At 37.4% G+C, this 14,847-nt stretch overlaps 1 protein-coding gene across 1 annotated transcript in view; it reads right to left on the bottom strand.

The window, feature by feature from the left end:
• ROS1 (ROS proto-oncogene 1, receptor tyrosine kinase) overlaps positions 1–11,258 on the bottom strand; it is a 474,496-nt gene extending 463,238 nt beyond the window's left edge. Inside the window, exons 1-3 of the mRNA XM_053712162.1 lie at positions 10,667–11,258; positions 9,580–10,073; positions 8,412–8,478 (exon numbers count right to left, since the gene is read on the bottom strand). Coding sequence (XP_053568137.1) covers positions 8,412–8,478; positions 9,580–10,073; positions 10,667–11,258 — 1,153 coding nt within the window. The remainder of the gene's footprint in view (positions 1–8,411; positions 8,479–9,579; positions 10,074–10,666) is intronic.
• Positions 11,259–14,847: the final 3,589 nt, after the last annotated feature.

The raw sequence follows: 14,847 nt of genomic DNA, 5'->3' as shown, positions 1-14,847 counted from the left end.
ACAAGTTTTCTTTACCTACAGCAACATACAAGGCATTAGAGCATTTAATATAGTCAAATGACTTGCACAGAACACAGTCAAAGTCAGGTCAGGAGCAAAAAAATACTGCTGTTGCTGAACTGAATATGGCCACTGAACTAGTCAGGGGTGGCAAATGTGAATAGATGCCAAGGTTTAGCTTTAGCAGACGTTAACTTTCACCTAGATTACAAGTTTTGCGCTACAGAGGGTAGTTAACGAATGCAACAAAAGTTGCGCTATTTCACCCTCCATAGTGCTGCCATTTTGGAAAAGTCGCCTTGTGTGTGCGATATGGTTGCGTTGAGCTCCATACCGCAAAAAATACAAGCACTGCTTTGACATGCTTGTGCACGCTTTCCCTATAGACATCAATGGGGAGAGAGTGTCCGAAAAAACTAACACCTGCGATCGCGGAATGAAAAGCTCCGTTAAGCAGCCCCATTGATGTCTCTGGGGAAAAAAAGACCCTAACATAAAAACACCCTAACATAAACCCCACGTCTAAACACCCCTAATCTGCTGCCCCTGACATCGCCGACACCTACATAAAGTTATTAACCCCTAATCTGCCACTCCCGATATCACTGCCACCTAAATAAAACTATTAACCCCTAATCTGCCACTCCCAATATAGCCGCCACTATTAAAAACTATTAACCCCTAGACCTCTGGCTTCCCACATCACTACTACTAAATAAACCTTTCAACCCCTAAACCGCCAGCCCCCCACATCGCAACAACCTAAATTAAACTATTAACCCCTAAACCTAACGCTAAACCTAACCCTAACCCCAACATCCCCTAACTTTAACATAATTAAAATAGAGTTAAATTAAAGTTACAATTATTAACTAAATAATACCTATTTAAAACTAAATACATACCTGTGAAATAAAACCTAAGCTAGCTAGCTTGTAGCTAGGTTTTATTTTTATTTCACAGGTAAGTTTGTATTTATTTTAACTAGGTAGACTAGTTAGTAAATAGTTATTAACTATTTACTAACTACCTAGTTAAAATAAATACAAACTTACCTGTGAAATAAAACCTAAGCTGCCTTACACTAAAACCTAACATTACAAAAAATAAAAAAACTACCATTACAAAAAATAACAAACGAAATTATCCAAAACAATAAAAATTATTCCTTTTCTAATACCCTGTTTAAAAAATAAAAAAAAACACCCCAAAATAAAAAAAACTAATCTATAATAAACTACCAAGGGCCCTTAAAAGGGCATTTTGTAGGGCATTGCCCTAAAGAAATCAGCTCTTTTTCTACAAAAGAAAAAAATACACCCCTAACAGTATACAACCCCCCCCAACCCACAAAATAAAAATATAGTAAAACCTAATCTACCCATTGCCCTGAAAAGGGCATTTGTATGGGCATTGCCCTTAAAGGGGCATTCAGCCCTTTTGCTGCCCATTAAAAATAAAAAATGGTTATTCTAAAAAAAAATCACCCCAAAACGAAAAAAAAACATTACACAAAATAACAAACGAATTATCCAAAATAATAACAATTATTCCTATTCTAATACCCATAAAAAACACCCCAAAATAAAAGAAACCTAATCTATAAAAACTACCAATAGCCCTTAAAAGCCAATAGGAATGAGAGCTGCTTAAATCCTATTGGCTGATTTGAACAGCCAATATGATTTTAGCAGCCCTTATTCCTATTGGCTGATTAAAAATTTTCAGCCAATAGAAATGCAATGGTACCCCAGTATAAAAGGGGTACCTTGAATTTGAATCCTCAGTGTGCAACGGACGATCGCATGAAGGGGACCTTAACGTTGGATCGATGGACCTCCGCCTTGGTCCTTCGCCTGGACCTCCGCCTCCGCAGGGATAAAGAAGATGCCGGTCCTGCGATGGATAAAGATGGAGCCGCCTGGATGAAGATGGAGCCACCAAGATGAAGATCGTTCAAGCGGGACTTCAGCAACTGTGAGTACCTAAAGAGGGGTTAGTGTTTTTTTTAAGGTTTTTTTGGGGTGGGTTTTTTTTATATTAGGGTTTGGGAAGTTTGTGAAAGAGCTGAATGCCCTTTTAAGGGCAATGTCCATACAAATGCCCTTTCAGGGCAATGGGTATATTAGGTTTTTTTAGTTTTTTTTTTTTTTTGTGGGTTTGGGGGGTGGGGGTTTGTAATGTTAGTGGGTCTTTGTATTTTTTTTTAGAAAAAGAGCTGATTTCTTTAGGGCAATGCCCTACAAAAGGTAGTTTATTATAGATTAGGTTTCTTTTATTTCGGGGTGTTTTTTTTTTAAATGGGTATTAGAATAGGAATAATTGTTATTATTTTTGTGTTATTTTATTTTGTGTAATGTTTTTTTTTTCTTCGTTTTGGGGTGTTTTTTATTTTTATTATTTTTAATGGGCAGCAAAAGAGCTGAATGCCCTTTTAAGGGCAATGCCCATACAAATGCCTTTTTCAGGGCAATGGGTAAATTAGGTTTTACTGTATTTTTATTTTGTGGATTTGGGGGGTGTGGGTTTGTATACTGTTAGGGGATGTATGTTTTTCTTTTGTAGAAAAAGAGCTGATTTCTTTAAGGCAATGCCCTACAAAAGGCCCTTTTAAGATTAGGGTTTTTTATTTTGGGGTGTTTTTTTTTATTTTTTAAACAGGGTATTAGAATAGGAATCATTTTTATTGTTTTGGATAATTTTGTTTGTTATTTTTTGTAATGGTAGGTTTTTTATTTTTGTTTTAGTGTAAGGCAGCTTAGGTTTTATTTCACAGGTAAGTTTGTGTTTACAGTATACAAGAGTTTGATGCGGCTGCAGGGCTACAAACCTACTAAGTCCTCAAGTAAAGATGGGGGACAGTACAAAGGTGAATAAAAGTAAAAAGGCTTTATTCAAAAAACACAATAGCTGATAGCAGTGAACAAGTGTGCTAAGACACACGAAACATGTCTGCTGTGCTGCACTGTTACCCCTTTATTGTCAGTGTAAGCGTTTGTTAGAGCTATGGCTCTTTTTTGCTTTTAAGTGTTTTTTGAATAAAGCCTTTTTACTTTTATTCACCTTTGTACTGTCCCCCATCTTTACTTGAGGACTTAGTAGGTTTGTAGCCCTGCAGCCGCATCAAACTCTTGTATACTGTGAATCTCTATTGCGCCTTTGACAGAGGCGTGACGGCTGGGCTCCCTACTTCCGGAACCAACAGTGCTAGCTGCATGGAGGAGTAGTACGGATACTACACACAGACACGCCGAAGTGACGCTGCTCAGAAACGGACCATAACCCCCGCAGGAACGGTAAGCGCCACACTAGTGTACTCTCTATAAGTTTGTGTTTATTTTAGTTAGTAAATAGTTAATAACTATTTAGTAACTATTCTACCTAATTAAAATAAATACAAACTTACCTGTGAAATAAAAATAAAACCTAAGCTAGCTACAATGTAACTATTAGTTATATTGTAGCTAGCTTACGTTTTATTGCACAGGTAAGTATGTATTTAGTTTTAAATAGGTAGTTAGTTAATAATTGTAACTTTAATTTAGCTCTATTTTAATTATGTTAAAGTTAGGGGGCGTTAGGGTTAGATTTAGGGGTTAATAGTTTAATTTAGGTTGTTGCGATGTGGGGGGCTGGTGGTTTAGGGGTTAATAGGTTTATTTAGTGGTAGTGATGTGGGAGGCCAGAAGTTTAGGGGTTAATAGCTTTATTTAGTGGTGGCGATGTCGAGGAGTGGCGGAATAGGGGTTAATATATTTATTATAGTGTGGGCAATGTTGGGGTGCGGGGGAATAGGGGTTAATAACTTTAGTATAGTGGCGACGATGCTGGGGAGCGGCGGAATAGGGGTTAATAAATTGTATTAGTGGCGGCGATGTCGGGAGCGGCAGATTAGGGGTTAATAGGTTTAATTTAGTGTTTGCGATGTGGAAGGGCCTCGGTTTAGCGGTTAATAGGTAGTTTATAAGTGTTAGTGTACTTTGTAACACTTTAGTTATGAGTTTTATGTAACAGTTTTGTTGCGTAAAACTCATAACTACTGCTCTCAGATGGCGGTACGGAACTTGTCGTTATAGGGTGTAACACAAGTTTTTTAGCCTTACCGCAAAACCGTAATGGCAGCGCTATGGGAATCCCATGAAAAAAACGTAATTTTTCCGAGTGCTGGACTGACGTTACGTTACGGGCTAAAAGGCTTGCAGTACAACTATACCGACACGACTTGTAATGGCTGCATTGCTGTTTTAACGCTGAAATTACCATTTTTTCAGCGTTAAAACATGAAAGCAAATCTTGTAATCTAGCTGATAGTGTTTAACTCCTTTGCAGGCGTTAAACACATAGCTCTTTGCAAGCAATAGTCCAGCAATAAAATGCTGTAACACTTTAGAACATTTTATTACTGCTCTTTTTTGTCTATTTAAAGGGATATGAAACCCCCCAAAAAATATTTCATGATTCAGATAGAGCATGCAATTTTAAACAACTTTCTAATTTACTTCTATTATCTAATTTTCTAAGTTCTCTGTATCTTTTGTTGAAAAGCAGGTACGTATGCTTAGGAGCTGGCCCATTTCAGGAGCACTCTGTGGCAGCAGTTTTGCAAGAATGTTTTCCATTTGCAATAGCACTAGATGACAGCACTTTCCTGCCATGTAGTTCTCAAGATGCCTACCTAGGTATCTCTTTCACACAAAATATCATGGGAACGAAGCAAATTTGATAATAGAAGTAAATTAGAAACTTTTTTAAAATGGGTTGCTCTGTCTGAATCACAAAAGAAAATGTTTGGTCTTGTATCCCTTTAATTTATGAAAGGGGTTAGATGCAGTAAAATATAGATTGTTATTAGAATGATTTCTCATGTTGTGAATCTCACTTCACTGTTCGAAAATGTGTTGTTCTGTAAATAATCCATGACTGATTGATTTGCATACAAAAATGACTGTGAAGTTTGTGTGCTTAACTTTATAAATTCATTTCACAAAACTTTCAGTCAGCATGATCCACCTTACAGACTTTGTGTAGACCTCTGTTAATTATTAACTGCAAATTGCATTAAAGAATGAGGAAGTCTTCATAAGAAACACTTTTGTAATAATAACATTAATTGTTCTTTCAGGATAACAGACAGAAAATGACGTATCCAGCTAATAACAGACTATGGAACTCTATGTAATTTATGTAACAGCGCAGCTGCAAACAATGCCTAAGCAGCAAAACATTAATGTGTTACCTAAAATCGAAGGGGGTGTCTACATGGTTGCACTAAATCAGTGGTCTCAAAGTACAGGCCCTGGGGCCATTTGTGGCCCTGATGGTAGTTTAATATGGCCCTCCCTTGTTTATTAGGTCATTTATTAATGTGTCCCAATTATTTTTTGATGTTCTATACAGGCACTGACAAGATAAGTATAAAGACAAGCATGCTTTGTCCAGTGTAGGCTCCCATTATGCACTGCTTGGATAAATGTCACTTTTTATTCAGTTCCAGAATGATCACTTCACTCACAAGATGAATTTACACTGTGTATGTCTATTGTGGACTACAGCTCCCACCATGCACTACTACTTGGTTAAATGTCACTTCCAGTTTCTAGTATATCCAGTTCCAGAGCACTTACTCTGTTTAAGTGGCCCCCATGGGAGAAGAACACTTAGCTAGTGGCCCCCCAGATGCAATGAGCTTGAGACCCCTGCACTAAATAGAACAAGTACACTGAATAATATAATCACCTTTTAAATTTTTATGCTAGTAATTATACATTAAAAAATCATGAAATAGAAGCAAAATGGATGTATTTGTTCATCATTTACCTACAATGGGCCAGATTACAAGTGGCACACTGTTTAGCACTTTCGTTCACGTGCAAAAACCGCTTGAAGTAAACTTTTAATGTGCGCAGCTTAGCAAGTGTATTACAAATTGAAAGTAAAATGTTTATGCGAGAGCGAAAGCTGACTCACGCTAACTCCAGGACTTTGGATATCGCACCAGCGCTAACGTCTCCCCATAGTCATCAATGGAGCATGCAAACTGGAAAAAACCTAACACTTATCACTCATGCACCTACCTGACACTGTGTTAGGCCAGCTGCGCTAACCTGACGGTAGTTATGAATATTTTACATTCCAATATTCTTCACAAAGAAGAAAATTTTCTATTTATTTATATATATATATATATATAGAGAGAGAGAGAGAGAGAGAGAGAGAGAGAGAGAGACATAGATAGATAGATAGATAGATAGATAGATAGATAGATAGATGATTTTTTTGGAAGACAAGTGGTGGCTCACCAATTCCGAGAGAGGTGGCTGCTAAATTTTTACATGTTCAGGAAAGAACTTCAGTTATGAAAGCCTATAGGGAGAACACATCACTGAAGTATAAATATCACAATATTCTCTTGTTTCAGGACTATTCTGCTGAGGTGTCCCGTAAAAGGAAGTATATGGCAGCTTTTATGGACTTGTTCAGAAAAATTGGCTTTTCTCCAAGGCTGGTTTATCCAGCTCAAATGAGTATTTATACACCAGATGGCTTAATTCTGCTTAGTTCCAGAGAAGAGGTTAAATTGTTTATATCAAAACATAAAGGACTAGATTACAAGTGGTGCTCTATAGTTAGCACGGGTCACGATATGCAATATCACGACCGCGCTAACTTACATGCATATTACAAAGTTGCACTCGAGCATAAATAAAATGTGGATTAATCAGGTTAGCGTGCGTGAAGACCTAGCGTAAAGTGTAAGGTTTAAAAAAAGTTGCCCCAAACACAACATAAATACATTAAAATAAATTATTACACTCATAAATACACTTTCTGATTAAAATTCCATATAAATATACATTTCATAATATTAATACAAAATGTTATAAGGGTTAAAAGGTATATGGTATATGATAAGTTATTTGACTGTAAAGGGCTATAATGTATATATATATACTGTATGTATATATATATATATATATATATATTTGTGTATGTGTATATATATATATATATATATATATATAGTAAAGTAGAAAAAAGTTGCAAGCAGCGGTCTTAAAAGCAAATAGTCTTTATTGAAATATAGGATAAAAACACTCCATGAAATGGCACAAATGCATGCACAACATTAGTCCGCTAACATGTTTCGGCCAGGGGCCGTAATCATAGCTAATGGACTTAGCACCTGTGTACCTTAAAAAGCACCAGGATAACCCTGATTGGGTAAAAACAAAATCTCACATTGTGATGCTAATTTAACTCTTTGAGTACTTTTACAAAGAAATGTTATATTTCAATTCAGAGTTTTCTTATTACAAAGAGCCTGTCACTAGAAAACCTACCAATAACATGAATGAATATACACAAAAACATATATGACAGCAGAATTATCTAATGAAAACTAATCAAAAGGATTTAAACAATAAATCTAACTATGGACTAAACCGCTAAAAATGCACACCATAGAGAGCAACTACCTACCAACTAAATTGTGTAACATTTGAAATATAGTACAATATGTAGCGATACACATGTAGAGTTGCTAAAGAAAATACATAACATTATATAATCATAAGCTCTAAACAGTTACACTGTTTCTGTTTCAATGGTGGCAAAAAGCATTACAAAACCAACAAAGATTTAATGTAATCAAAAATGAATAGTAAAAGTTTCCTAATCTGTCATGTTATTGTAATCAAAGACATGCTATTGGATGGGGAATAAAAATAATACTATTAATCTAAAATAAACTAGAAAAGAGGGAACATAATATTTAGAACACTTATTCAAGTGGCTGGATGATGTATTATGTATTACCTAAGCACTATTCTATTTTAATTTAGGAATGTAAACAAGATTCGTTTGTCACCAAATAACCCCTGTATTGCCGTCTGAGTGATATTCTCCTTGTGGAGTATTCAACGGTAGGGCTAGTGAATACCTAGCCCCCAAGGGGAAATGTAGGAAAGAAAAGTTCTATATATTAAGAGAACGATTCAGTGGAGGCATAAAAAATGTCAATATTGCAGAAATGCACGGCAATGGATACAATAAATTCCATTACATCATATTATATTTACTCTACAATATAATAAACCATTATATTGTTGCTTTGTTGTTATAATAACAATAATAGGGGAGAGAAACTGGTGCCGCAGAAAAGGGAACGTAACCCATGGCAAAAAATCTCTCTCATTGCCAATAATTAATTAGATCATACTCGGAGTTCAGGCCAGTGGGTACACGGGTCTGGAGTCTGAAGATCCAAAACATTTCCCTCTTCTGCAGCAACCTATCCCTATCCCCTCCCCTTGGTGGACAGGTAACTCTTTCAATAGCCTGCCATTTCAGTGTATTGACACTGCTACGATGGTATTTAGCAAAATGCTGCACCAAAGGTGTGGATGCCGTACCTGCCTGTATAGTTGACAGATGATTACGTATGCGCACCTTAACCTCTGTTGTAGTAAGTCCCACGTACTGTAAATGACATTGGGTACAACTGAGGACATAGACCACATATGTGGAGGTGCACTTTAGACATGTTTGTATGGGGAACCTTTCACCTGTCACCTCTGATTTAATATTATCCGCAGGGAGGACAAACTCACACACCCTACATTTGTTGTGACATTTGAAAATGCCCCTATGTGTACGCCAGGAGCTCTGTCGTGTATCGGTTTTGGGTAAGACTGATGGTGACAACATGTTACCTAAAGTGCTTGTTTTCCTATAGGAACACCGCAATCCCTTGGAGACACAGTTCTCCAATTTGTCATCTGCAGCAAGAAAAGAGAAGTGTTTTTTCACTATTCTGCAAATGTCATGATATTCCTGACTGTATTCTGTAACAAAGGTTACTCCTTTGTGATGTTCCTCAGATAGACTGAGAGCATTACTTTTTGTATCCAAAGTTTGCTTCCTATCAAGCGCATCAACCTGATTTCTTGCTTTTTTGATGACATGGGAACTATACCCTCTACTCTTTAATCTGTTTGTCAAATCTTTTGATTGTTCTGTATATTTATCAGGTAGTGTGCAGTTGCGCTTGACCCTAGTGAACTGTCCCTTGGCTACCGCATAGGGTACGTGTCTTGGGTGACAACTACTCGCATGGAGGAGTGTATTTCCTGCTATGGGTTTCCTAAAAATCTCAGTAATCACCCTTCCATCATCCATACCCTTAATAGTGATGTCCAAAAAGTTTATTTCATTTTCACTCAGTTCATAGGTAAACTTAATTCCAATATTATTGGAATTCAAATATGCCGCAAAAGATGTGAACTGCATTGTGCTCCCCTTCCATACAAGAAGGAGATCATCAATAAAGCGAACATAAAAACAAATTAGATGTCTGTAGGAATTTCCATCTCCAAAGACGTGGGACAGCTCCCACCAACCCATAAAGAGGTTGGCATAGGAGGGGGCAAACTTGGCCCCCATAGCTGTCCCACGTCTCTGGAGATAGAACCTGTCCTCAAAAGAAAAATAATTGTGAGTTAGCAAAAACTTTAATACTCTGAGTATGAAGCACCGAAAGTCCTCTGAAAAATCAGAATAATGTTCCAGAAAAAAACCAACCGCTGTAAGGCCCTCCTCATGAGGGATCGAGGAGTACAATGCTACTACATCAATAGTTGCCCATTTATAGCAAGCACTGTTCCACTTAAGTTTGTCCAGAATCATTATTACATCCTTCGTATCCTGGATGTAACTATGTAGGTTCTTAACAAGTGGTTGTAGAATACTATCAACCCATTGTGACACATGTTCCAACAGAGAATTAATACCATTCACTATTGGACGACCCCTGACTTCTGTCAGGGACTTATGGACTTTGGGCAAATGATGGAAAATGGGCACAACTGGATGATCCACCACTAGAAATTCAAAGGTTTTTTGATCGTAGTGCCCTTCCTCCAGCCCATCGTCCAAAATGTCCAATAGATCTTTCTTAAATGTAGTGGTAGGATCCCTGTCAAGGGGGATATAATCCTCTACATTGTTAAGCTGGCGTAGTGCCTCATTTACATAGTCAGTCTTGTTCAAAACCACGACAGAGCCCCCCTTATCGGCTGAGCGTATAACAATGTTTTTGTTCTCTTGGAGCTCCTTAAGAGCCACTCTCTCAGACCTAGACAAATTGGGGGTCTGGTAGGCAACTGAATCTTTGAGTTTAATCAAGTCTCGTTCCACTCGCTTAAAGAAAGTTTCTAGGGTGGAACCTCTATTGTGAATGGGGTAAAATTCCGATTTGTTTTGAAAACCACTAACAGCATTAATACTTTGTTTATTGGTTAGTGATAAAGAGTCGTGTGACAAACTCTCCAAATTGATTAAATCACATGTTTCACCAAAATTAAACCTATTTAGCTTAGGGGTATGTGTAAGTTGCATTGGCTGGGAATTAAGGCTATCCCCTTGTGTGGACTGTTGGGATTCTGTGAAAAAATGCCTCTGAAGAGTCATATTACGTATAAGTTTATTCACATCAAGAATAGTGTTAAATACATTGAAATGATTAGTAGGAGCAAAATTCAAGCCATGACTAAGTAGAGAGATTTGTGGGTCTGTTAAAGTGAATCCTGATAAATTTATCACATTATTTACATTAGTTATTTGTATTTCTTCCTGCCTCTTTGACCTCTCAATTGGTAGTGGTCCTGACCTGTTTGTCCTATCCCTGTGCGCTGTGGAGGAAGACGAAAAACCTGCTCTATCTGGCGTTGATCATCATCAGATATAACTGTTTGTGGTACTGTTGTACTGTTATCAACATACTTTGTAGAGGAACCTTTAGGTTCAGCAAGTTTAGTCTTAGGTGTCACTGCTTGTATCTGATGGTGACCAGAGCCAGTAGCCTCGCAGACTGCCTGTTGTGATGAATTTTGTTTGGTATTTTTAAGTATGCTTCTTGGTGGTTCATCACCACTCGAAGCCCCATTATCATCCCCTGACTCAAAGTCAGTGTCAGAATATGTCACTCTCTTGGTTTCTGTATTGTGTACAGCCCCTTGATCATTATTAGTGTTTCTATTCCTACTACCGTTCCGTCTATTTCTGGATCTACCTCTAGATTGTCTTCTTGATCTATTGTCTGCCTTTTTCCATGTATATACAGTGTTGCTATTATAGTCTGTCTGATCCCTTATAAATTTAGTTTGTTTAGTTTCAAGGACTGCTTTTTTCACCTGTGCAACTGTTATTTTAAGAATACCATCAAATTTGGCGAAGCTAGTCTCCAGCTGTCTTGAGTTCATTTCTGTCTGTAAGAGCTCTATCTCTCCTCTAATAGCTTTCAGAACATTTGATTTATATGAAATTAATAATAGCATTAGGCGTGTAGAACAATCAGACAAAATATCATTCCATGTACTAATAAAATCTACATCAGTGACATCAAACGTGGGAAATTTAGTCAATCTCAGACCACGTGGTATAATTTTAAGTTTAATGTATGTTTCCAAAGTCCAAATGTCCCACTGTAGTTTGTGTTCCCTTATCAAAAGCTTTTCCATATCTTCAAATAAGGTGGACAATGAATAATTGGATTTATCAGTAGAAAAGATCCTCTCAATTTCTAGTGTAGGATAGTCCCTTTCCGTGACAGGCAACAATGAATAAAAATTAGTGACCTCCATGGAGAGAAAGGACAGCTCTGTAAATTGGACAGAAACAGAAAGGTGCAACCAGGCTAAGCACCTAAATAAACAAGCCAAAGGTAAAAGTCACTGTTACTGCCCTTTCCAAATTAGTTGTCTTGCAGACAAAAACAAAGTCCGGTAAATATACGTTCTCTGTATCAAAGCAATAAACCTTTAGAGAATATATGTGTATATAAATTGCTTTGAACCTCTTAAAACAGCCCGGCTGGCCCCCTATAAACGCCTATGTAGATATCAATAGACATATCAGAGACAGAGTGTGCTTCAGAAAACCGGAGGCTTAGGGGGTACAAGAAAGCGGTCAGAAACAGAGTATGCGGTACCTTCAAATTTCGAACATAATGAGTGAAGACCAGGACCAGTTATCCCAGACGGCGTAAGCGCCTTTACTCACCGCTCCTCTGGACCGCTGACCCCAAAATAGCTCAGTCTCTAGTTTACCTCCGGAATTCACATGTGTGCACTCGATGGTCTCCTCGGCAAAACTTCAAAGAGGCGTCCTACTATGCAGGAGGGGGCGTGTCGTGCGTGCTTCAGCGTTTCGAATCCATACGCTGATCCTAATCGGCTATCGAAAACAGAGTTCCCATGAACCGGCTTCGGAGCTTAAAGTCCCAGACCTGCTGCTGCTGCCCGGAGTAATTGTAGTAAAGTAGAAAAAAGTTGCAAGCAGCGGTCTTAAAAGCAAATAGTCTTTATTGAAATATAGGATAAAAACACTCCATGAAATGGCACAAATGCATGCACAACATTAGTCCGCTAACATGTTTCGGCCAGGGGCCGTAATCATAGCTAATGGACTTAGCACCTGTGTACCATAAAAAGCACCAGGTTAACCCTGATTGGGTAAAAACAAAATCTCACATTGTGATGCTAATTTAACTCTTTGAGTACTTTTACAAAGAAATGTTATATTTCAATTCAGAGTTTTCTTATTACAAAGAGCCTGTCACTAGAAAACCTACCAATAACATGAATGAATATACACAAAAACATATATGACAGCAGAATTATCTAATGAAAACTAATCAAAAGGATTTAAACAATAAATCTAACTATGGACTAAACCGCTAAAAATGCACACCATAGAGAGCAACTACCTACCAACTAAATTGTGTAACATTTGAAATATAGTACAATATGTAGCGATACACATGTAGAGTTGCTAAAGAAAATACATAACATTATATAATCATAAGCTCTAAACAGTTACACTGTTTCTGTTTCAATGGTGGCAAAAAGCATTACAAAACCAACAAAGATTTAATGTAATCAAAAATGAATAGTAAAAGTTTCCTAATCTGTCATGTTATTGTAATCAAAGACATGCTATTGGATGGGGAATAAAAATAATACTATTAATCTAAAATAAACTAGAAAAGAGGGAACATAATATTTAGAACACTTATTCAAGTGGCTGGATGATGTATTATGTATTACCTAAGCACTATTCTATTTTAATTTAGGAATGTAAACAAGATTCGTTTGTCACCAAATAACCCCTGTATTGCCGTCTGAGTGATATTCTCCTTGTGGAGTATTCAACGGTAGGGCTAGTGAATACCTAGCCCCCAAGGGGAAATGTAGGAAAGAAAAGTTCTATATAAGAGAACGATTCAGTGGAGGCATAAAAAATGTCAATATTGCAGAAATGCACGGCAATGGATACAATAAATTCCATTACATCATATTATATTTACTCTACAATATAATAAACCATTATATTGTTGCTTTGTTGTTATAATAACAATAATAGGGGAGAGAAACTGGTGCCGCAGAAAAGGGAACGTAACCCATGGCAAAAAATCTCTCTCATTGCCAATAATTAATTAGATCATACTCGGAGTTCAGGCCAGTGGGTACACGGGTCTGGAGTCTGAAGATCCAAAACATTTCCCTCTTCTGCAGCAACCTATCCCTATCCCCTCCCCTTGGTGGACAGGTAACTCTTTCAATAGCCTGCCATTTCAGTGTATTGACACTGCTACGATGGTATTTAGCAAAATGCTGCACCAAAGGTGTGGATGCCGTACCTGCCTGTATAGTTGACAGATGATTATGTATGCGCACCTTAACCTCTGTTGTAGTAAGTCCCACGTACTGTAAATGACATTGGGTACAACTGAGGACATAGACCACATATGTGGAGGTGCACTTTAGACTTTGTTTTTGTCTGCAAGACAACTAATTTGGAAAGGGCAGTAACAGTGACTTTTACCTTTGGCTTGTTTATTTAGGTGCTTAGCCTGGTTGCACCTTTCTGTTTCTGTCCAATTTACAGAGCTGTCCTTTCTCTCCATGGAGGTCACTAATTTTTATTCATTGTTGCCTGTCACGGAAAGGGACTATCCTACACTAGAAATTGAGAGGATCTTTTCTACTGATAAATCCAATTATTCATTGTCCACCTTATTTGAAGATATGGAAAAGCTTTTGATAAGGGAACACAAACTACAGTGGGACATTTGGACTTTGGAAACATACATTAAACTTAAAATTATACCACGTGGTCTGAGATTGAATAAATTTCCCACGTTTGATGTCACTGATGTAGATTTTATTAGTACATGGAATGATATTTTGTCTGATTGTTCTACACGCCTAATGCTATTATTAATTTCATATAAATCAAATGTTCTGAAAGCTATTAGAGGAGAGATAGAGCTCTTACAGACAGAAATTAACTCAAGACAGCTGGAGACTAGCTTCGCCAAATTTGATGGTATTCTTAAAATAACAGTTGCACAGGTGAAAAAAGCAGTCCTTGAAACTAAACAAACTAAATTTATAAGGGATCAGTCAGACTATAATAGCAACACTGTATATACATGGAAAAAGGCAGACAATAGATCAAGAAGACAATCTAGAGGTAGATCCAGAAATAGACGGAACGGTAGTAGGAATAGAAACACTAATAATGATCAAGGGGCTGTACACAATACAGAAACCAAGAGAGTGACATATTCTGACACTGACTTTGAGTCAGGGGATGATAATGGGGCTTCGAGTGGTGATGAACCACCAAGAAGCATACTTAAAAATACCAAACAAAATTCATCACAACAGGCAGTCTGCGAGGCTACTGGCTCTGGTCACCATCAGATACAAGCAGTGACACCTAAGACTAAACTTGCTGAACCTAAAGGTTCCTCTACAAAGTATGTTGATAACAGTACAACAGTAC

Source organism: Bombina bombina, chromosome 4 (assembly GCF_027579735.1).
Source record: "Bombina bombina isolate aBomBom1 chromosome 4, aBomBom1.pri, whole genome shotgun sequence".
In the NCBI taxonomy this organism is placed as follows: Eukaryota; Metazoa; Chordata; class Amphibia; order Anura; family Bombinatoridae; genus Bombina; species Bombina bombina.
The sequence above is the reverse complement of the archived record's forward strand: the minus strand, read 5'-3'. Positions and strand labels throughout refer to the sequence as shown.